The sequence below is a fragment of the Misgurnus anguillicaudatus genome, chromosome 10 (genome assembly GCF_027580225.2).
Source record: "Misgurnus anguillicaudatus chromosome 10, ASM2758022v2, whole genome shotgun sequence".
Classification (NCBI taxonomy): Eukaryota; Metazoa; Chordata; class Actinopteri; order Cypriniformes; family Cobitidae; genus Misgurnus; species Misgurnus anguillicaudatus.
Window position 1 is genome coordinate 41,595,596 of NC_073346.2, and position 22,766 is coordinate 41,618,361.

At 40.4% G+C, this 22,766-nt stretch overlaps 1 protein-coding gene across 1 annotated transcript; it reads right to left on the reverse strand.

Annotated features, from left to right (window-relative positions):
- Nucleotides 1-1,420: 1,420 nt before the first annotated feature.
- iqgap3 (IQ motif containing GTPase activating protein 3) lies at nucleotides 1,421-22,379 on the reverse strand. The gene is made up of 38 exons (XM_073872654.1): nucleotides 22,095-22,379; nucleotides 21,911-21,998; nucleotides 21,428-21,584; nucleotides 20,328-20,405; nucleotides 20,128-20,204; nucleotides 19,939-20,006; nucleotides 19,730-19,843; nucleotides 19,444-19,622; nucleotides 19,287-19,368; nucleotides 18,926-19,089; nucleotides 18,749-18,836; nucleotides 18,135-18,298; nucleotides 15,591-15,751; nucleotides 14,801-14,916; nucleotides 14,557-14,720; nucleotides 14,033-14,123; nucleotides 13,784-13,951; nucleotides 13,061-13,203; nucleotides 12,311-12,481; nucleotides 12,010-12,093; nucleotides 11,215-11,286; nucleotides 11,062-11,131; nucleotides 10,696-10,904; nucleotides 10,460-10,612; nucleotides 9,309-9,472; nucleotides 8,987-9,211; nucleotides 8,227-8,367; nucleotides 5,931-6,015; nucleotides 5,500-5,732; nucleotides 5,288-5,420; nucleotides 5,022-5,125; nucleotides 4,180-4,317; nucleotides 4,011-4,098; nucleotides 3,688-3,900; nucleotides 3,438-3,598; nucleotides 3,023-3,154; nucleotides 2,628-2,736; nucleotides 1,421-2,387 (listed from the first exon to the last, which is right to left on the reverse strand). Exons 1-38 carry the CDS (start codon nucleotides 22,123-22,125, stop codon nucleotides 2,274-2,276), a joined length of 4,932 nt encoding a protein of 1,643 aa, XP_073728755.1. The 5' UTR covers nucleotides 22,126-22,379; the 3' UTR covers nucleotides 1,421-2,273.
- Between the last annotated feature and the right edge of the window lie 387 nt (nucleotides 22,380-22,766).

Here is a 22,766-nt window from a genome sequence, read left to right on the forward strand (position 1 = left end):
GAACAAGATACAAGTGTTAAACTATTCCAGCATCCACACATGTGATTTAGTAGACAAATCTTCTTTCTGACGTGACGTGTAAGTCAAATGGATATTTACCACAACATTTATCACATTAAATCTACAATTTGTGTTTGTTTAAGATTCCTTTGAAGTCACCACTATGGTGATTAGTGTTCCCTTTAGTTAGGCTTTTGTCCCTTGACCTTCACAGAACTGACTATGCCTTTTAGCATTGCAACAGTGTTTTTGGTTGTACAGTTACAACTCGTTTGTTGCTTGGGGAAGGAGAATTGACTATGATGTCATATAAGCTTGGTTGTTGTTATGTTATGCTGCCTAACATTTAATTATGAAATGATAAAATAAGAATAATGAATTGAAATATATAATAGTGACACTCTATGCTGATCTAACACACACTATATTTAATAAGATGGCTGAAAATTTGTCAGCTGTGGTTTTTGCTTCAGAGACATCAATACTTTGGATACAAATCTCAACAATGGTGAGAGTAAATGTGAAGAAAGAGTTTTCTGTCCTGGTACCCAGCATGCATTGCGGCATGAAGCTTTGTTGTTGATTGTCACCATTGTTGCGTTTCATAGACAGATTGAAGTGTCCCTAAAGGCTACGGAAAATGTTCTGTAAATCTACAGAATGTTCAGTTTTTGAATAAACGGAAATTCTGTAAACATAACGGAGAAGGTGCCGGTAATTTTCTGCCAGGACATTGTCCGTTTTTTTTACGGATTATTTTTTTAGAGTGTACTTCCGGTTTTTGTTTGTTTAAAACCAGTTGGTAGACTGAACTCTTAAACAAATAACAGAAAATAACAAATGTTTTGGTTACCATGTAATCTATGTGTTGTTTATTTTGCTTGTTATATAAATAAACTACTTTAAAAGGACTTTGTTGTTATTTATTCTTAGCAGAGTTTACCGGAAGTTACGAGATGACCACGAAAGCCGCGTGTTTATGTAATTACTGCTGAAACCGTCTATAGAGAAAAATCATCTTTTAGCAGATTTGCAGAAATTCAAATTCACTGCGGAAGTAAATGTAGACTTTTCATAAAATTTTCATTTTACACGAGTAACCAAACATGTAAATAAATGTGCTTGTTTGGTTAACAGGGTACAAGACAGCTCAGGTCACAATATAATCATAAAATCCTGTGCTGTATTTATACACAGACATTTACAACATTTCATTTTTATATGGAAAGATTATGGATTATAAAATATGTTCTAAAAATATATATAAAGAAAGTGATTTTATTTAAAGTTTTAAGGTCAGTAAGGAATTTTTTATGAAAAGTAATTAAATAATTAAATCTGCCAATAGCAGCTTTGGCAAAAGCTGAACTTTTAGACGAAATGGATCAACAGCAGCAAAAATCCACTTCAAAAGAAACTGCACATTCATGCAAACATCTTTAATGGTGAATAAAAACAACATTATATTAAAAGCACAGAAGAAAAAGACAGACAGAGATCGAACATATAAATGACACAACACTTGTGTAGACAAACGAGACATTCATATAAAAGAAAAAAGTTATCGTTCATCCAAAAATGAAACTTCTGTCATCATTTCTTCACCTTTAAGTTTTTCTAAACCTGCCCGAGTTTCTTAAACACAAAAGAAGATATTCAGATAAAGGACACAGCTGACAGAACCCATTAACTTCAATAGTATTTATTTTGTCAATGAGTACCATCAACTGTGTGCTTACCATCATACAGGTTAAAAACAACATGAAGGTGAAGAAATGATGACATGACTTTCATTCAAGGGAATAATTAGGACAGAAAATATTTACAGTTGTGTTTATCATTTGTTAGTGTGTTTTCATTTAAAAGATCATTACAATAACACACATGCACGTCCAGATACATTAGAGATGTGCTGATACTAGTGTTCAAAGATATTCTCATATGTGTTTAAACGACATACTGCAAACATCACTAAAGTGAACATGAGCGAGGATTTCAGAAAAATACTAAAGTGTAAAATCTTAGAGGAAACCGATATCAATATGACCCATGATACATGAAAGCATCCCATTAATGACGTATAACTGAGTGTTTTAACTGTTAGACATTAAAGCAAATAATATCACGGTTATTAAAGTACATTCTCTATAAAGGTAGAAGATATAAAAAGCTTTTCTGGCTGCTCAAATAGAAAGAAACTGGAGTATTTCAGTAAGATTGTCACTGTAGTAGAACCATTGTGCTTCTGAACTTCAGTCATGTGATGCAATGCTTTACTTTTTGAAGAATTTCTTGTTCAGGAGGAAGATGAGCAGATTGACGTTCACTTTGGCTTTATCAAACATCTTCATCACAGCAACACCTTCATACTGTAACTGCAGCAGATCCTAAAACACAGACACACACACACACACACACACACACACACACACACACACACACACACACACACACACACACACACACACACACACACACACACACACACACACACACACACACACACACACACACACACACACACACACACACACAGGTCACTTTTCAAGCATTAAGATGTTCAGCATCTTATGTAATGGCAGTGATATAACAGTTCATCTCCTGTAGCGTCTATATTCAGAGCTCACCTGATATTTCAGAGGGAATCTCTCCATGTCCACACCCATGAAACGAGCTTTCACCAGGAAGCATCCGTCCTGTTCAGCGGGCACGATATCAAAGATCACGTTCTTAAACCTACAGACAAACACATAAAAATCACAACACATCACAAACTACACAAAAGATTCAGTTTAGCACAGCCTCAAGTGCTACGACATAATAATATAAATATACATACATGTTGTTAATAAGTGTCATTGTTCTGTTAAATCTAGTCAACTATAGTTCATTAAAATAAATAAATAAACAGGTTGTGCAACACTTGTTATTAGACTGTTCTCTCTTAACCAATCAGCATTCAAAACGGCAACTCTCAGATTTGTTAAATGATTGTGTTAATGTGTGTGTTTGTGTATCATACTGTGTGATTGGCAGGTCCTCGATCTCCAGCAGGACTCCCTTCTCATGCAGACGTGCAGCCGTGTAGGTGAGAGCCGACTGCTGCTTCTTCTTACGGCTTTTATTCTCAGAAACATTCTTACCTTTGACTTTACTGAGAGACACAAACAGAGCACATTAAACACACACATTACAATACTCGCTCTGTGTGTAAGTAACAGTTTGCCTGTACTGGAGATATTTTAAAGAATGTACTCATAAATCTAATGTAACATTTCTGTCTTTTCTTTTAAATGCCCTGTCAGCTTCTAAGGCTATATTCATATTGAGAATAAAGTCTAATTAAATAAAGTAAGACTAGAAAAGATTTCAACAGGTGGACTGTGTGTGTGTGTGTGTGTGTGTGTGTGTGTGTGTGTGTGTGTCCGTGATTGTACCTGGCTGTGAGGTTCTGCAGGCAGGTGTTGATGTATTGGTTGTAATAATCCACCTGTTCTGAGTGGAACGAGCTCTTTCCTTGGAGACCACACAGTGTCTGTCTGAGTTTGACCAGCTCGGCCTGACGCCTCTGACGATACACACGCTGATGACGGATGTCCTACACAAACACACACACAGCAGTCCATCAGCAGACGCACAATCTGACACGGTCAAACCAACACAACTGACTGGTGAGGTGTGCATTACTTTAGCGATGAGCTGTAAGATCTGTCCATGCGTGTCAGGTGGGCTGAGGATTCCCAGAGACTCGAGTCTCCTCAGATTCCTCTGGATTTTCCTCTTCTTCTCCTCTAGCGTCAGGTTACCGTCGGCAACAAGAGACTGATTCCGTTTCATTTTCTCTGGAGTTCGTTGGTCTCTCTGAGCGCGCTGATGCATCATCCAGCCGTGTTGCACCTCCTAAACACACACAGGCCTCATAATAAAACACTGTTTACATTATAATACATTTATAGAAGAAGTTTCTACTTAAAAGTTAATGTGTGAGTGGTCAGGGGTATTATCAGTACCTGATCTCTGGAGGCAGAGACTCGCAGCACCTCACTGAGCGTGTCACCAGGCTGCGTTCTGATCACATCAATTATCAGCTGCTTGGTGCTGAAGATGAAACAGACAAGAATGAAACATAACAGCCCATCATAACTCACAACACAAGACCTCCTGACAGCTCCAGCTCACCTCAGCAGAATTCCTCTGGCGTCAGACTGATCATCAGAGCTTCTGAACACATCAAACTTACTGGTGAGAGTCAGAGAAACCTCCGTCTTGGCTAAGGTCTGCTCGATGTTTGGATCTGCAGGGTTGATCTGCCCTTCTCCAACACAAACACAACAACATCACTCTTAACATCTGAGTTCAGGTTCAGTTTAGACTCCAAGTGCAGCCGTGTTAAACCCATGCTAATAAACATGTCCATTTACAACCCTAGGAATCACCTTTATAATGAAATGGTCTATTATTAACTTATTTAAAAGGGTCATAAATAATAATGTTGAGCTCTGCTCTGATTGGCTGTTTCTCCTTCAGTAGCTCTGTGTGTGTGTGTAAACAGATCTTATTGTTTGAGTCTGTATCAGATGAAGATACAGATTTTGAGAAATAATCAATTGTTTGGAGATAGATTGTTATTGGACGTTTCTGAATGGTAAGTTTGTGTCTTTTCAGTATGAACCTGCAAAATGTAACTGTAACGTCAATAGTAGAACTTCAGCATAAAGCATTAACTAGCATAGAGCGCTAACTCAGCAGTCATAACTTTGTTTTAGAATTGTAGCAACATTGTAATTAATTTATTGTTGTGATGTACATCTGGACTGTGATGTCACAGTTAGTGTTATGTTGAGATTGGTCTGTTTCCAGCGCTCTTTTGCATGCACAAGATTTACATAAGGAGGAAACAATCGTGTATGACTACACGATTGCATTCTACAGCACCTTTAACTGTGTCAACAGATGTTAGATTAATAAATACAGTAGGTAGCTCACAAGGGTTTGAAACACAGTCATGGTGGGTTGACGTACCAACAAGATCCTGTATGGTCGGCACAGAGCCCAGATCCTGCAGCAGCTGATGAAGAGGATCAGACTGATGAGGACACAGAGAATCCTGATGCTCCAACAGCAGCTACACAACAAACACAGACAGCACTGATCTATTAGTCAAGAGAGACTTAAACTAAATAAATGATAATAATTATGTTTAAATGATTGTGTAATATCACAGTGTGATAAATCTTCATAAGTATGTAAAGGATGAGACTGTGTGTTAATGTGAGTGTAGACTGACTCTGTGTGTGTTCAGAAGTTCACTGATGGAGATGTAGACGACCGGTCTGTTGAGGATTAAAGTCTCAGAGTACTCGTCGATATTAAAACGTTCCTCTGGATCAGGGACATCACACACAGCTCGCAGGAACTTCCTGTAGCGTGAGACAGAACAGAGATCAGACACAAACACGAACCGGTCTGAGTTTCTCCCGACTGATGGAAAACACTCACCTGAATTTGGCATGCGTGCGCGTGATGTATTCATTAAGGGCGTGCAGATGGGCGGAGTCTCCGTGAAAGTGTTTGAGCGCAGCGCTGTGCTGCAGGATTCGAGAGATGGAGCCCAGCGTGCGCCGCTGACCCGGGAGCAGAGCAGAACCGACTCCGAACTCAACCACGTCAAAACCGTCCGGAGCCACAACCGCAGGATTCATGTAGCGATAGTAGACCAGATTCCCCACAATCTTATTGTACACAAACACACAAATGTAAAACCATTGGCTGTCTTTCTGTGACATCACTACGAATAATTATCTGGAATTTTTGGTCAAAGTGGATTAAAAACAGAAGGAATAAATGATTTAAGGTTTTGAGTTAACATAAAAAAAAGTCTCTGCAGAGCACTAATGTACACACAGATGAAGTTTAATATAAATACAAACCTTATACAAATCATCTTCAGTGGCTTGTGGAAACTTCTCCTGTAGGGCGTCTCTCAAAACTTTAGCAGTATAACGCAAACCGTACCTGATAAAGACACACATCAAACATCTCAACAACACGCCATGTGAGGCCTAGTCCACATGTACACGGGCATTTTTATTAGGGTTGTAATGGTATGAGACTTCTAAGGTATGATAATCGTCTCAGAAACTATCACAGTTTCATTATTTGACGGTTTTAAACACTCATCATTATTATAATCATAAGCTACAATAACCCATAAATTTATAAAAAAACAGATAGGGGTTTTGGGTTGAACATTGAAACTTTTTTGGAAAAAATAAACTTTGATTCTTAATTTATTACTATTTTTAATTTTAATCTTTTAAATAAAATGATGAAATAGTCATTAAATTCTCTCAGCGCTGCTCTGGATATATTCATTTGTTCACATTGTCACATAGTGAGTGAAATGTATAGTTTTTTATTATATGGCCTAAGTATAATCAACTCATATTGATCTGTAATATATATCACTTTAATGGGCATTAGTGCCTCCTTTTGCAGCCACTCTTCATCCACATTTCTTGCAAACTGGATATCCATCTTCAAGGACAACCCCGCATTCATTTACAAGTACTGTAGATTTTAACTTTTTTCTGGTGGGGGATAGAGGTAAGAATTTGTAGTCTCTGGCTCTTACATAAACGAGTGGAGTCTAGCAGTCACGCCAAATTAAGTTGCATGTGCACAGGTGAGATCTGCTTTATTATTTTTTCCCCAAAACTGTGGATAAGCAAATGTTTACGGTATGGTAATCGTGAAAGTTAATATCATGGCATACCGCCATATCGGTATACTGTTACAACCCACATTTTTATAAATGGAGTTTTTCCCTCCTTCGTTAAAAAATCTCCGCGTCCACACGAACATACAAAAACCTGCTATGAAGCGCTGTCAATAGACAAGTTTCCCGGGTGAAATATGCGAGCCGCCGTTAGCATTTCACTCCGCCAACGACTTCCGGTTAGCATCTTTTACTGTCTTTTGTATAGCGTGCAGAAAAAATAAACTATGGATGGTGTTACACGCCGACACAGCTCTGGGACATATTGAAATTTGTCTATAGCATGCCAAATTAACAGACGCCGATATATCCCTAACTGTAAAGTCATGTTAGCCAATCTGAAGCCATTGTTCAGTTTCCCATCAGCACGTCACAGGCCAAAAACGACAAGGCTGCAACCAGAGTTTCTAAAAATCTTCACCCTGGCAGGAGTTTTATAAAAGTTTGGTTTCAGTCACATAATACTGTGTTTGCGTGTGGACGAATGGCCAAACCACATAGAAAAAGTACGGTTTAAAAATGTCCAGTCAGGGTCCCCACTGTAAATTCCTGACTTTCCCTGACTAAAAATCTGAATTTCCATGATCTGTGTCCAGGATGTCGTGCGTATGGATAATGTAGTGTACACCATGAGTTTATAATAATGTATCTTAAATCTGTGAAATGAATAAACAAATGGTTAAATTATAGCAGAGACTGGGACCCGGAAATGGGATTCCTTACGGCACAAGTTAAAGGAATAGTCTACTCATTTTCAATATTAAAATATGTTATTACCTTAACTAAGAATTGTTGATACATCCCTCTATCATCTGTGTGCGTGCACGTGGGCGCTGGAGCGCGCTGCGACGCTTCGATGGCGTTTGGCTTGGCCCCATTCATTCAGTGGTGCCATTTAGAGATAAAGTTAGAAGTGACCAAACACATCAACGTTTTTCCTATTTAAGACGAGTAGTTATACGAGCAAGTTTGGTGGTACAAAATAAAACGTAGCGCTTTTGGGAGTATTTCGACTCGGCGCAGTAACACCCTCCCTCTCCCATTATGAGAGTGAGAAGGGGAGCGGACTTTTCAGGCGAGTCGAAGTACTCCCAAAAGTGCTATTACGCCATAAAATATAGTTCCTCTTTTAAATCCGCTTAGTGTCGCAGCGCGCTCCAGCGCTTACGTGCACGCACACAGATGATAGAGGGATGTATCAAGAATTCTTAGTTAAGGGAATAACATATTTTAATATTGAAAATGAGTAGACTATTCCTTTAAGTGCATTACATTTTGATAAATAAACAATTTTTTACAAATTCCCTGACTTTCATGTCTACAAAAAGACTTTTTAAAATTCCACGATATTTCAGAAATTCCATGACCTGTGAAAGCCGTGTTCAGTGTATGTGTGGAAAGATCACTTTTAAATCCATGTGAGAGTAAATGTGTGTGATGTTACTTACGGTAGTTTGTTTGTGTTGTTGATGATGGCGTTCAGCACTCGATCAGTGAGATTCTTCAGGTTAGTGATGGAGATGTTCAGTCTCTGCTGTACCTCACTGTGACTCAACGCTTCCTCAACACTCACTTCATATGCTAAACAACTACACACACACACACACACACACACACACACACACACACACACACACACACACACACGTTAGTATACAGGAATCTTTAACAGTATGTCTGTCTGTTTGACCTATCTGACCATTCACAAGTATCAAACACACATACATGCTGTCAAATCAGAGTTGATAACTGATAAATCTTTATCTTTCAGGTGGTTTAGAAACACCATCAAAATCCTCAACATCGAATCTCTCAACTGATACAAACAATCAGATAGATGGGATCTGATGTGTGTAGATTTTTGCAGCATCTAGTGGTGAGATTTCAAACAGGTATGAGCGCTTAGTCCACCGTTCATTCCTCAATACTGAAATGCAATCAGAAGCTACGGTAGCCTCCACAGGACAAACATGACATCATCTCAGACAACTTAGTGATGAAACAATAGCCCTAAACATATAAACTGCTCTACAGAGTTGATCTGTTCAGGACTTCTGTAGAAACACGATGGTGACTTTAATGTAAATAGACTAGCGGTGTATGGAGATAAAACAACAGTTCATTATGTGAGGTCTTTATACAGCAGATGTAGATTATAGCATTTCTGTCAGTGCACCTTTAAAACTGTGTTATTTGTGTTATTCTGACCTTTTCTGGCCTGTCTGACTCTCTGTCTGGTTAATCCAGCTTTTGTAGATCTCCACCGGGTCGGTCCGGATGTTGAGCGTTCGGTCATCCAGAACTTCTCTGATGGCTGGGCCCAAGATGTCCTTCAATGCATTCTGACCGCGAGCGTTACGATAGAAACTCACCAGCAGCTTAATGACGGTGGGGCTTCCGGTTACAACTTCCTGCGGCCGGTCCACCTTCACACTACAGAAGAAATCCCACAATCAACACACACACTTAACCCAACACAGAGATCACAGTGTTGTGTCACAGAGCTCTATAGTGTTTGTGTGTTTATTACCTGATCTCATGTCGCAGGGCCGCAGTAAAAAGCTGCAGCAGCAGAAACGCCTCTCTGCAGTCTGAACCGTAGTTAAAGAGACCGAAGATAACCGTCTCCATAAACCTGGTGCTTTTATTCTGAGGCATCAGGAAGATCAACTGAGCCAGATACAAGGGCTGAGTCTACACACACACACACAAGAAAAGGTGTTTTGTCACAATGCAAATTTCAATTCAATTTTATTCCTACAGCCCTACACACAGGGTCACCACACCTTAGTTAACTTCAAATTCAAGGACTTTCCAGGTCCAATAACCTCAAATTCAAGGACTAAAGGTGGGGAGATTTCAAGCGAGAGCAAGGTTACATTGTGTTACCTTTAAAGATACATTGTTACAGTTCCCTTTCGAGGGAACTCGCACTGCGTCACTGCAGTGACACTTTGGGGACGCCTCCAAGTGTATATCCCTGAATGTGTATATCAAATTCCACCAATTGTGAGGCTTAACGACAAAGACAGGGTGACGCGGGAGCCAGGAAGTATATCGCTATCTGAAATATTGCCAAAGACGCCGTTACAGGGACGCAGGAAGTATGTCAAGAGAGACGCAGCGTCTCGTTCCCTTCTCAGGGAACAACAGTAACATACGTAACCCGAGACGTTTTCATGTGTCAAAAGCATTTTGGTATGAATCAACATTCACATACAGAAGATATAAGCATTTAAAGCAAACAGTTTAACACGTGTGTTTAAAAAGTCTATAATTTTTATGATATTATCCTACACTACACAGGGAATAATATGGATTTTTTCCCCAGAAAACTTCTTGCATAAAATAGATTCAAGCACTTTCAATGACCTGTATCTATGTATGTTTATTTTCAAAAACTTCCCAGGACCTTGAATTTTTTCCCCCAGATTCACAAACTTTCAGGGATTCCAAGAACCCGTGGGAACCCTGACACAGAATGTGCATTATCACAAAGCCACTTACACAAACATGTTGAAAGAGAGAAAACAGAAATCATCATCATCTCAGATTTAAACATCAAATGTTAAAGACAGAAACTGATCAGTAACCTGATATAAAAACAGAGAACGACCTCCCTGTCTAATGAAGTCAAATAAACATGAGTATGTGTGAGTAAGTGTGTGTGTGTTTGTGTACCTGTAGTAGGTAGAAGAGGTGCTGATAGGCCTCCAGTTTCTCTCTCTTCTCTTTGCTCATTGATTTGAGGCCCTTGTGTTTGTCCAGCGCCATCATGACACAAAGCTCCTCTTTATTTTTCTTTGTGAGCTTCTTACAGTGAGACACCACCTCCTACAGACAGACAGACAGACAGAGAGACGCTCAGAACCACAGACATGAAGAGAAGCAGACTGTCACAGCTGACCTCTGCTGACCTGCAGCGTGACTCTGTTCCTGACGAGCAGTCCGATCTTCAGGTCCATGAGGTCCAGATCTGCCTCCAGCTGTCTGTTAGCTCGTATAGACCTCACAACCTCCTCTCTGAGACGCAGCAGCTCTCCCTCCTGACGGATGTCATTATCACCAAACTCCAACAGATGAGCAAACTTACGGACCACAGAAAGCGGCGGAGCGCTGGAGTGAACTGAAGACAGGATGGACACAGATCAATGAGAATAATGCTGTAAAGACAACCCCTAATACAAAGAGACACAAACTGATGGGTAAACAGTGAAATACATTCATGATACATGTTCAGATATTTATTTTTGATTTGGGAAGCACGTGTTAAGGAAACAGACCCAGCAGTCGGTACTCATCACGGGCCCTGCTGGCTCTGAAAAACGCCTGGATCCGGATGATAGCGGCAACCTGACAACACACAAGCATATGTCATACATTATCACACAAACACACACACACAAAAATGTAGAGAACTGATGGTGGGTTCTCACATTTCTCCTGAAGTAATTGAGCCGGGCGAGATATCTCCTGCGGGTGAGCCACATCTTCACCATGGCCTGAATCTGAGAGAGGACAGTTATCAAACACATGTAACAAAACATACGCGACAGTTTCTGACAAACCCTGATGTTGTTATTGTCAGTAATTGAATTTTTAAAATCACTTTGGATAAGGGAGTTGGGTCGAGTACCACAACACACTTGTAGACAATCAGCAGTAAGGGGCGTGTCTACTAAACAACATCGTTGCCTGGGTCTATCAAATGAAGGTCCAGATTCTATTGGGGTAGGAGTGTGATTTCAAATGTCAACATTGGCTTTCAGAGATCATACACCCCACCCTAAATGCTATAACAGCATCATGGCCATACCATATAGATCATTTATTACAGCATCTTAAAATGGCCACCTTATAGGTGTGAGCAAAAATGTGCTGTTATTGTGTGTGTCCTTTAAAATGCTAATGAGCTGATCTCTGCACTAAATGCAGTGCTGTAGTTGTATAGTGCAGATTAAGGGGTGGTGTTATATAATAAGATCCCCTTGTGACATCACAGGGGGAGCCAAATTTTAATGAGCTATTTTTTCACATGTCTGCAGAGAATGGTTTAGCAAAACTAAGTTACTGGGTTGATCTTTTTCACATTTTCTAGCACTGTGGACCCAATTACAGCACTTAAACATGGAAAAAGTCAGATTTTTATGATATGTCCCTTTTAAGATACATGTCAGATAAACATTATGTTGTTGATTTGTATTAAAAGCAGTATTTTGTGTTTGTGTTACCTTAACAATAGCTCTCCAGTTCTGATAGAGGTACTGCAGTCTGTGTCTGTATTCTCTCTGCTGTAGAAACCTCCTCCAGTGAGACTAACACAACACAACACAACACAAACATGCATGACTCTTAGATGACACTTTCATGTTGTTCTCTTCTCATGCTACTCTACAAGGAGGCTCTCTATAATTGTATTAAAATTCTTCAAAGCATCTCTGTTGTGATTAATGGAATAAAGTCACATGAGTTTAAACGACACGAGGTTCATTCATTCTTCAAACTGCTCATTGACCAGCAGATAAGACTCACCTGAATAGTGATGACTGCAGGTAGCTGCGTGTTAAGAAAGTGTAGACGATCAGCTAGTTTCTGTCGAAGCAGGAATCCTCGCATGCGCGCCTGCAGGTGAATCACAAGCGTCTCACTGGCCTTCCACTGCACATCTCTGCTGTGAGCCGCTGTTACACTACTGCACACAGCCTGTCCGGGGAAATAACACAATATATAGTACTGCATACTAAAACATTTAAACAGTGTGAAATAATATGCAGCATGGCACAATACTCATTTTATACAGAAGCATGCTTCATTTGTCAAATAACCATAACATGCTGCATGTTAAAATCATCTCATCAGAAATAAAAAATTACATTTGATATTTGAAGGAAGTCAACTGACATCGTCTTAATTTAGCACCCTCTTCTATACTTTAAATAATTACTACGCTCGCTAGTACAGTTTAATCTTAGCCGCTGTATTGTGCTGCTCATGTTGTCCATCAATTTTTCTGTGTTTTCTCCTGTATCTATTAATGTGAAGCTTTGAAACAATTAAACAATTGTGAAAGGCACTATATAAATAAAATTGAATAAAAAGTGTTTTGTCAGCCTGATCAGAATAGTCAAGCAAGAGATTGCAGCTGATGTGCATTCATCATACAAGAAATGGAGGTCATGTCAAACACAGTGCATTGTGGGACACATGTTAACATGTACAGCAGTGCTGAGCTCTTTTCTTCTGTATAATGTGCTGTAGTGTCATGCAGGTGTGTGATGTCACCTGAATCTCCTCATGTGTCAGGCAGGTGCTGTTCTGAATGAACCCGTGAGGTCTTTCCCAAAACCCCTCCAGCTTCTGCAGGTGGAAGAAATAAGAGCTCCCGCCAGACAGTTTCATTCTCATCCACGGACTTCTGTTATCACCTGTTAAACGCACACATACACCCTGATCAAACAAAACCATCTCTGGGATCTCTCAGACTTAAGTTAAACATTTAAAAAAAAAAAAAACGAGATGAGTGGTGTGATGGATTTATTCTGTTTTGTGTAGTGCACAGGCGAGTGTACATGAGTCCCTATGACCTGATGGGAACTTTCACATTTTCTTTTATATTAGCAGGTGGATTTTAAGTAAGGAATAATTGACGACGGGCCATTGAATTATAAGAAAATAATGCACACCAAGGTGGTAATGCAGGTGTGCATTATTTTCAAATAAGTCAAAGGACCGGAGTCAATTATTCCGCTTATCACACGGTTACCACAAACATTGCTCTGGTGCCTATTTTTAAGACATTTGAAAAATTAGGTGTGCGGTTTACAGAAAAATAATCAACACCCATAGAACATTTCTCAGCCAATCAGAATGCAGCATTCAACAGACCCGTGATATAACACATTTTAAAGTTTCCATTAGCAGTTATAGTGATTGACTCACATCCGGCTCTATAATAAACAGTGTGTTTGTTTGTGATTCAGTGATGTGTTTGTGTATTGCACTGACCCTCCAGTGTTTTGGCTCTGAGCAGGGCGGACAGCTCTGTCTGATACCCAGCAGCACATTCTGACACCACGCTCCGCAGCGCCACCTCGGGCAGACGCAAAACACGCACAGTCTGAGATGGGTTACCCTCTTTAACAGCCTGATTCACTGCTGCCAGTCCCAGACACACTAAACACACACATACACATTAAACACAGTTCAAAGGTAAAAGCAAACAGTATGTATGTGTGCATGAGCTGGTCAACTTACTCTTCAGTGCTTTCTGAGTGTCCTGATTGGCCAATTTGACACCTTCCTGAATGTCATCCAACCAGAGCTCAGCTGCAGGGTCACGACTCAGCTACATAGACATGTTTAGATATTAAATTAGTATTTTCTCCCACAAACAGACATCGTCACAATACACAGCAAACGTGTAACACAAACAATCATTATTGAAATGTATTAATGAATCACTTAAAGATACAAAAAATACAAAACAAGATATTTTGATCATAGATGGTAAGCACTCACTTGATGGTACCCATTGACTACTATAGTAGAAAAAACAAATACTATGGAAGTCAATGGGAACCGTGAATGCGTGCATACTGCTTACCCTGATTAAAATATCTCCTTTTGTGTATTTAACAGAATTAAAGTTTAAAACAACATGTGAGTGAAGAAATTATGACAGAATTTCAATTTTTGTATGAACTATCACTTTAAATGACACACTAATCTGATCATAAACCGTAAATACAGCAACGCATCACTGTCAGATAGCTGCACACCTCAGCCTTGCGTTTCTTCAGTCTGGTCAGCACATCATGATAGCGGATGGCATTGTGTGACTGTACGTCCTCCAGTCCACGTGACAGCAGCATCAGCGCAGCGAGTGTTTTCTGAGGGTCATTGCGACACAGCGACTGATTGATCAGATTGATGCTCAGGATCTCTGCAGAAACACAAACTTACTTACACTGAACTCTACAATATACAAGGACTTTATTGTGTATGACATTGTTATGAACTGACGTTCATGTTCCTCGTGGGCGGCAGTGTTGATGGTGTTGAGACCCGTCTGGAGGTCATTCCAGGTGAGAAGAGATTTACCTGCCTTCCTCTTCAGAACACACAGCTCCTCAAAATATCTAAACACACACACACACACACACACACACACACACACACACAGAGATTCATAAGATAGCAACTCTCTGGCATAAAGTCATATTAAAACACCACATAGACATATAAACAATAAAAAATTGATTTTCACTACAGGGGGACTTAAAAAAAATGCAAATTATCTGTTCTCTTTGTGTTTTAACGGTTGTGCGAGGATATGCGTCACTTTAAAAGAACAAGATGCTTTAGGCACATTATTCTACACCTGGGATGCACATTAGCGCGTTTGTGCCGCAAAGGAAATTACATTAATTTGTTCAATTGTACCATATGTTCTCTTAAAAACTGCAATGACTAATAAACATTTAAACCCATTCTTGTTACAAAAGTCATTTTAAAGTGTACATTTCTATATTTAATATTGTGCCAGATGTAGCAGAGAAGAGCTCTACACTTAAATTCTCATGATTTTTCAAATGTATATATCCGTGTGTATGCGTGTAAAAATGCATTTATAAACTGATATAGAATAAAACAGTACTTGTTTCAGAACTAACTGAGCAGCACTTTTCTCAAAGGGATTATTTTGATTAAGATTTTTTCTTGCAAGCCATGTTTCATTAAGAGTCCCCTTAACTTTATATCTTAATATCTTTATATTTATGGGATTTCTGCTTAAGGACTTTCATGCACAGACCTCTGAATCAGACTGTCATCAATATCAGCGAGTCCAGCAGCAGGACTGAGCAGCGCAGCACTAAATGCACCGACATCTCGGACCTCCAGAGCTTGATTGACAAGAGCTACAGCAGACAGCATCTCCACGGCAACAAACAACTCCTCCTGCTGCATCTCACCCTAAACAACACACAATCAACATAGCAACAAACACCTCTGTGGACACTGGCGCTGCAGTGATGTGTGTGTGTTACCTGTCTGTCTGTGTGTTATCTATGTGTCTGTGTGCGTGTTACCTACGTGTGTGTTACCTGTGGACACTGGCACTGCAGTGATGTGTGTATTATCTGTGTGTGTGTGTTACCTGTGGACACTGGTGCTGCAGTGATGTGTGTATGTTACCTGTCTGTCTGTGTGTTATCTATGTGTCTGTGTGCGTGTTACCTGTGGACACTGTGATGTGTGTTACTTGTCTATGTGTGTGTTACCTGTGGACACTGGCACTGCAGTGATGTGTGTATTATCTGTGTGTGTGTGTTACCTGTGGACACTGGCACTGCAGTGATGTGTGTATTATCTGTGTGTGTGTGTTACCTGTGGACACTGGTGCTGCAGTGATGTGTGTATGTTACCTGTCTGTCTGTGTGTTATCTATGTGTCTGTGTGCGTGTTACCTGTGGACACTGTGATGTGTGTTACTTGTCTATGTGTGTGTTACCTGTGGACACTGGCACTGCAGTGATGTGTGTATTATCTGTGTGTGTGTGTTACCTGTGGACACTGGCACTGCAGTGATGTGTGTATTATCTGTGTGTGTGTGTTACCTGTGGACACTGGTGCTGCAGTGATGTGTGTATGTTACCTGTCTGTCTGTGTGTTATCTATGTGTCTGTGTGCGTGTTACCTGTGGACACTGTGATGTGTGTTACTTGTCTATGTGTGTGTTACCTGTGGACACTGGCACTGCAGTGATGTGTGTATTATCTGTGTGTGTGTGTTACCTGTGGACACTGGCACTGCAGTGATGTGTGTATTATCTGTGTGTGTGTGTTACCTGTGGACACTGGTGCTGCAGTGATGTGTGTATGTTACCTGTCTGTCTGTGTGTTATCTATGTGTCTGTGTGCGTGTTACCTGTGGACACTGTGATGTGTGTTACTTGTCTATGTGTGTGTTACCTGTGGACACTGGCACTGCAGTGATGTGTGTATTATCTGTGTGTGTGTGTGTTACCTGTGGACACTGGCACTGCAGTGATGTGTGTTACTTGTCTATGTGTGTGTTACCTGTGGACACTGGCACTGCAGTGATGTGTGTATTATCTGTGTGTGTGTGTTACCTGTGGACACTGGCACTGCAGTGATGTGTGTATTATCTGTGTGTGTGTGTTACCTGTGGACACTGGTGCTGCAGTGATGTGTGTATGTTACCTGTCTGTCTGTGTGTTATCTATGTGTCTGTGTGCGTGTTACCTGTGGACACTGTGATGTGTGTTACTTGTCTATGTGTGTGTTACCTGTGGACACTGGCACTGCAGTGATGTGTGTATTATCTGTGTGTGTGTGTGTTACCTGTGGACACTGGCACTGCAGTGATGTGTGTTACTTGTCTATGTGTGTGTTACCTGTGGACACTGGCACTGCAGTGATGTGTGTATTATCTGTGTGTGTGTGTTACCTGTGGACACTGGCACTGCAGTGATGTGTGTATTATCTGTGTGTGTGTGTTACCTGTGGACACTGGTGCTGCAGTGATGTGTGTATGTTACCTGTCTGTCTGTGTGTTATCTATGTGTCTGTGTGCGTGTTACCTGTGGACACTGTGATGTGTGTTACTTGTCTATGTGTGTGTTACCTGTGGACACTGGCACTGCAGTGATGTGTGTATTATCTGTGTGTGTGTGTGTTACCTGTGGACACTGGCACTGCAGTGATGTGTGTTACTTGTCTATGTGTGTGTTACCTGTGGACACTGGCACTGCAGTGATGTGTGTATTATCTGTGTGTGTGTGTTACCTGTGGACACTGGCACTGCAGTGATGTGTGTTACTTGTCTATGTGTGTGTTACCTGTGGACACTGGCACTGCAGTGATGTGTGTATTATCTGTGTGTGTGTGTTACCTGTGGACACTGGCACTGCAGTGATGTGTGTTACTTGTCTATGTGTGTGTTACCTGTGGACACTGGCACTGCAGTGATGTGTGTATTATCTGTGTGTGTGTGTTACCTGTGGACACTGGCACTGCAGTGATGTGTGTATTATCTGTGTGTGTGTGTTACCTGTGGACACTGGTGCTGCAGTGATGTGTGTATGTTACCTGTCTGTCTGTGTGTTATCTATGTGTCTGTGTGCGTGTTACCTGTGGACACTGTGATGTGTGTTACTTGTCTATGTGTGTGTTACCTGTGGACACTGGCACTGCAGTGATGTGTGTTACTTGTCTATGTGTGTGTTACCTGTGGACACTGGCACTGCAGTGATGTGTGTATTATCTGTGTGTGTGTGTTACCTGTGGACACTGGCACTGCAGTGATGTGTGTATTATCTGTGTGTGTGTGTTACCTGTGGACACTGGCGCTGCAGTGGTTCCAGCTCTTTCTGGTAAAGCTCTGCAGCAAACGGATACACATCTGGCAGCTGGGCATCTGGATTCATTAGTGCCCGAACCGTCTGACGGGCGTCTCCATGCCGCACAGCCTCATTTATTTTACAAACTGCATGATGCACTGCACACACAGATAATATAATTATTAAAGTGTAAATCTTCTATATAGCTCAGTGGTAGAGAATTGTGTTATTGTGTTAGAAGTGCAAAGGTCACACTTTGGATAAAGCGTCCGCTAAATGCATCTGTAACTGTAAAATGTCATGTAAATGTAAATCACGTTGACTCTAAAGTCTGCTGTCATTCTTCAGCACAACAGACAGAATAGCAATAGTGCAATAGTCTTTAAAATGGTGTACAACTCACACTACATGGACAACAGAACAAACAAGAGAACAAAAACAATGAGACCAACACAAATAAAATATATATAAATAAATGTAATAGTTAAGATAAACTTTTTGACAAAGTTTTGCCATTCTGATTATAAGCAAGATTTTTATTTCTGGAGGCCAGCCTGACTGTTGCACTCCATGACTAATACTTAGTTATGATGACAGATTTCACTCACTAGTTCGATCTCTCTGTGCATCTTCATTGGCCACGTTGATGCCGTCTTGCAGTTCATCTCTTTCCAAAGCATCTACACAGCCAAGATCCTGAGAAACCCACAGCAATCCACATCAGTAAGAGCTCAAAGTGTGTGAAACTCTACAGAGACATACATGTGTGTGTGTTTATATCTCACCAGGGCTTTCTGTTCTCTATCAGCACTGAGCTGCTCCAGGTACCAGCCTGAATGATCTCTGATCAGACCTCGAAGCGCCAGGCTAGAGTTCTGCAGAGCCGAGAGAAGAACCAGCGAATCACCCGAGTCTAATGCTTCATCTACACGCTCCACTGCTGCCCGCACTAACACACACACACACACACACACACAATTCTGTTCACATTCAGTTTGTAAAATTTTACATAATTCATCAAGCATTACAATAATTAGAATTGAGGAAAATGTGCTTTAATGTCCATAAAGATGTTATTAATATGCGTGACTCTTTATGCAAAATACTTTGTGATTTTCTCAGATATTTCGTTCATGACAAACTCACTGTTGACTTGGTTTACAGAATCTTGTATCTCTTTCTGTGTCAGATATTCTTCATAAATGTCTTTCTCCACCGATCCGTTTCCCTGAAACACACAGTTCATAAATGCAGTCACTGGACACAAGTTTATCATGCATTAGTTTGTGTCTGTTGTTCTTACGATGGTGCGCGCTCGTGTCGCTTTCTGCACTCGTGCCTGTCGCAACATCTCCTGATAAACCGGCACCAGCTCGTCCTGTAGAGAGTTCAGCATGGCGTTAGGGTTCCTCAGGGCCTGACCTGTGACCTCCACACAGCCACGATCCACAGCTTCATTAATGGCGATCACAGCCGCGTGAACTGCAAAGAGAAGAGACAAACTCTTGCATTAATCATCAGTGTGGCACAGACGCTATTGAGATGCGGGTCATTTCTACACCACCAATTTAAAATGCCCGTCCACACACCTGCCGCCTCGTCCACAGATAACTCATTGGCCAGAATTCCTCCAATCTTACTGAACGCTGGCATCTGAATCCCATATTTATCCAGCTCCAGTTTCATGTTATTGATCTCCTCTTCTGCAGGACATTAAAAGAAATGTTAATAAGCAAACAGCTAACAGGGTGCTTAACAAACCAGATGATGGCACTACAAAAACTTAAGGAAAGTTTACCTGTGAACTTGACTTTCCCACACAGGTCGTGGATCTGAGGAGCGAGTCCCAATCGAAACAAGTACAGACTAACACAAGAAACACAAATCACATATCAATACATATCAACTGTTAAAATACAAGCCAGCGATGAACAAACTACTTGCTACATGAACTCCATCACAAACATTGACTCAAACTGAATCTGACCTCAGGGCATGAATGCAGTAAACCGCTCTGGGCATGTTCTTCTTATCATAAACATCTGTTGTCTCCGGATGAAAGATCTACAGAATGAAACATTCATCTCAGAATTTGGAGCATATAAATCTGTTTGTGTGCTATAGAGAGACAACTTTGGAAACATTCGCCAAACCATAAGCGGAAAAAAAAGCAAAAGCGTTTCGTACCGTTGGCAGGCCGACCTTCAGCATGGCGTTCCTCCAGTGGTTGATGTTATCGGTGTGACGAAACTGCAGCCCAGTAGCCTTGTAAGAAACATCAGACATCAGAGAAAGATCCACACACATTTCACCCATTAAGACTGTAAAGTACATCACTGGCAACAGCCGAAGACAGATAACCTTTATCCCTCAGTCACTAAAATATATTATTGTCTGTATGTACTTATTATGCAATGTTATGACACATTTGAAGTGTTTCTCCTGCCTTATTGGTTGGTGTGGACACTTTTGCTGGAAGAGCAAATATACATTAAGATGGTGCCAGGCCAAACAAAAACATAATTATTTAACATCTTGGAAGCAGACATTTACTTGGGTAAAACACGACGAAAGAAATGATGCAACGTTGTGCAGTTTGTCGTCAGTTTACAGGTAAAGCAGAGAAGTCGGGAGACTTTTTTGTTGGAAAAAGCAACTACACAGCATAATAACACTGTTTTATTGATATAGCAGGGCTCAACATAAAGGACTGCCCGGTGGCCCAGGGCAAGCGCGAGACGTTCGGGCCAGTAAAAAGTATTGTCACTTGCCCGATTGTTTGCTGTCAGTTTACTGGTAAAGCAGTAAAGTTTTTTCATTGGAACATGTCTGTTTTATATGTATACAATTATATTTGACCTCTTGAATTATTATTTTTAAATATGTGACACAGACATTTTTTATTGGGGCCAGTGAAAATTTTGGCAGGGCAAGTGAAAACCTGAACCACTGGCCCGACTGGGCCAGTATAACAAATTCTTTGCGTTGAGCCCTGTATTGGTTCATTATCTTCCTTACAAAAAGATGAGATGTCTAACTTGATATACCTGAAACTAGGATTGTGAAATTTCAGAGTTTACATTTAAAATTGCCAATTGTCTTTACAAATGATGAATAAAATGTGCATGTATACAATTCATTTATATTTGACCTTTTTAATTATTATTGTAAATATGTGACACTGAAATCTTTTTTTGGTGAAGCCAGTAAAAAAAACCTGAACCTGTACTTTCAGAGATCATCAAGCAGATGTGATCTACTAACAGCAGTAACATGTACACATTCACCTTGTATCGCTCCTGGTCCAGGTCGTAGATCTTCTTGAGTGGAACAACCTCAGGAGCAAAGCATTGGCCCAGTTTAGCCAAATAAACACCGTTCCTTAAAGCCTCCTCCAGCTCTATAGGAGCAGGTAACTCCTCGTGAAGACACGCCTCCATCCACCTGACAGGAGCAGAAACAACACCTTTACTGTCTACCACGATCACAAGACACAACATATCAGCACACACTGCGAATAAAAGGAATTAGATAAACACCACAATACCATACGTGACAATTTATTGACATTTAACAGATGTTTTTATCCAAAGTGAAATAAAACAATTTAACAGTTTATTGAGACAACGATTAAGCACAGAAGAATAGTATTGTGTGAAGTGTATATGTGTATACGTGTAACAGGCTTGGTTGCATTTGTGAGATGTGAGTTTATCCATGTACTCAAATCATGTTTTAAAAGTGTGTGTTTTTTTAAGTGTGTATCAGACCTCTTGGCTTCCTCCAGTCGACACAGATACTGATAAGCTACATTCTGAATTCTCTGCTCGTCCATCTCCTCTGCGGTCAGACGCTCATCTAAAACATCATCACAACAACACGACACACTTTTGTCACAAATATCTTGTTTGAACTGTGAGCTTCAGATAATTTCGTTTCGTTTTTAGTACTTACAGGCAGACCGGACCTGAACACTTTCCTCCATTTCTGTCCTGTCACTAAATCGCTGCAAATACACGCGTTGCTCTCTGACAAATGACGCTGTTTCCTCTTATCAAAAGTCTATATACAGTCTTGACGTTAATAAATAAATGTTTAATATATCTGTATGGATAGCTAGTAACGTGACGTCGCTCTAAATAATAACTAACGTTAAATGATAACTATCGTTTGAAACACTCGTCGTCGCGTCGGTCTGTGCGTCTGTTTACTCACTCTGAGGTTTGAATATCCCGCCTGCTTCTCATTGGTTACATACAGACTCCACCCATTGAATGACACCCGGAAGTACTATCGCCGTACTTTATGGGTATTGTAGTGTAAAAGAGCTGTCAAGTTCCCGGACCATGGCAAACAACTCTATAAAAAGATTGATTAAAGATATAGTTTTGATGTGACTGGGGGTTTCTGTGATGAGAATACAGATGCTGAGATTATTATAGAAGATTTTTTAAAGGGTGAGTTTAGATGTAGGCTTTAAATGTAGAAATTATTTTTATTTTTAGGTAATGTATTTATTACATGATAAAGGGTGTATGAAACACCAAGCACAGAAGAATAGAATCAAACTACTATCAGGTCCTCTCAGACTTTTATACAATAATAATAATAGCTACTTCTGATGCT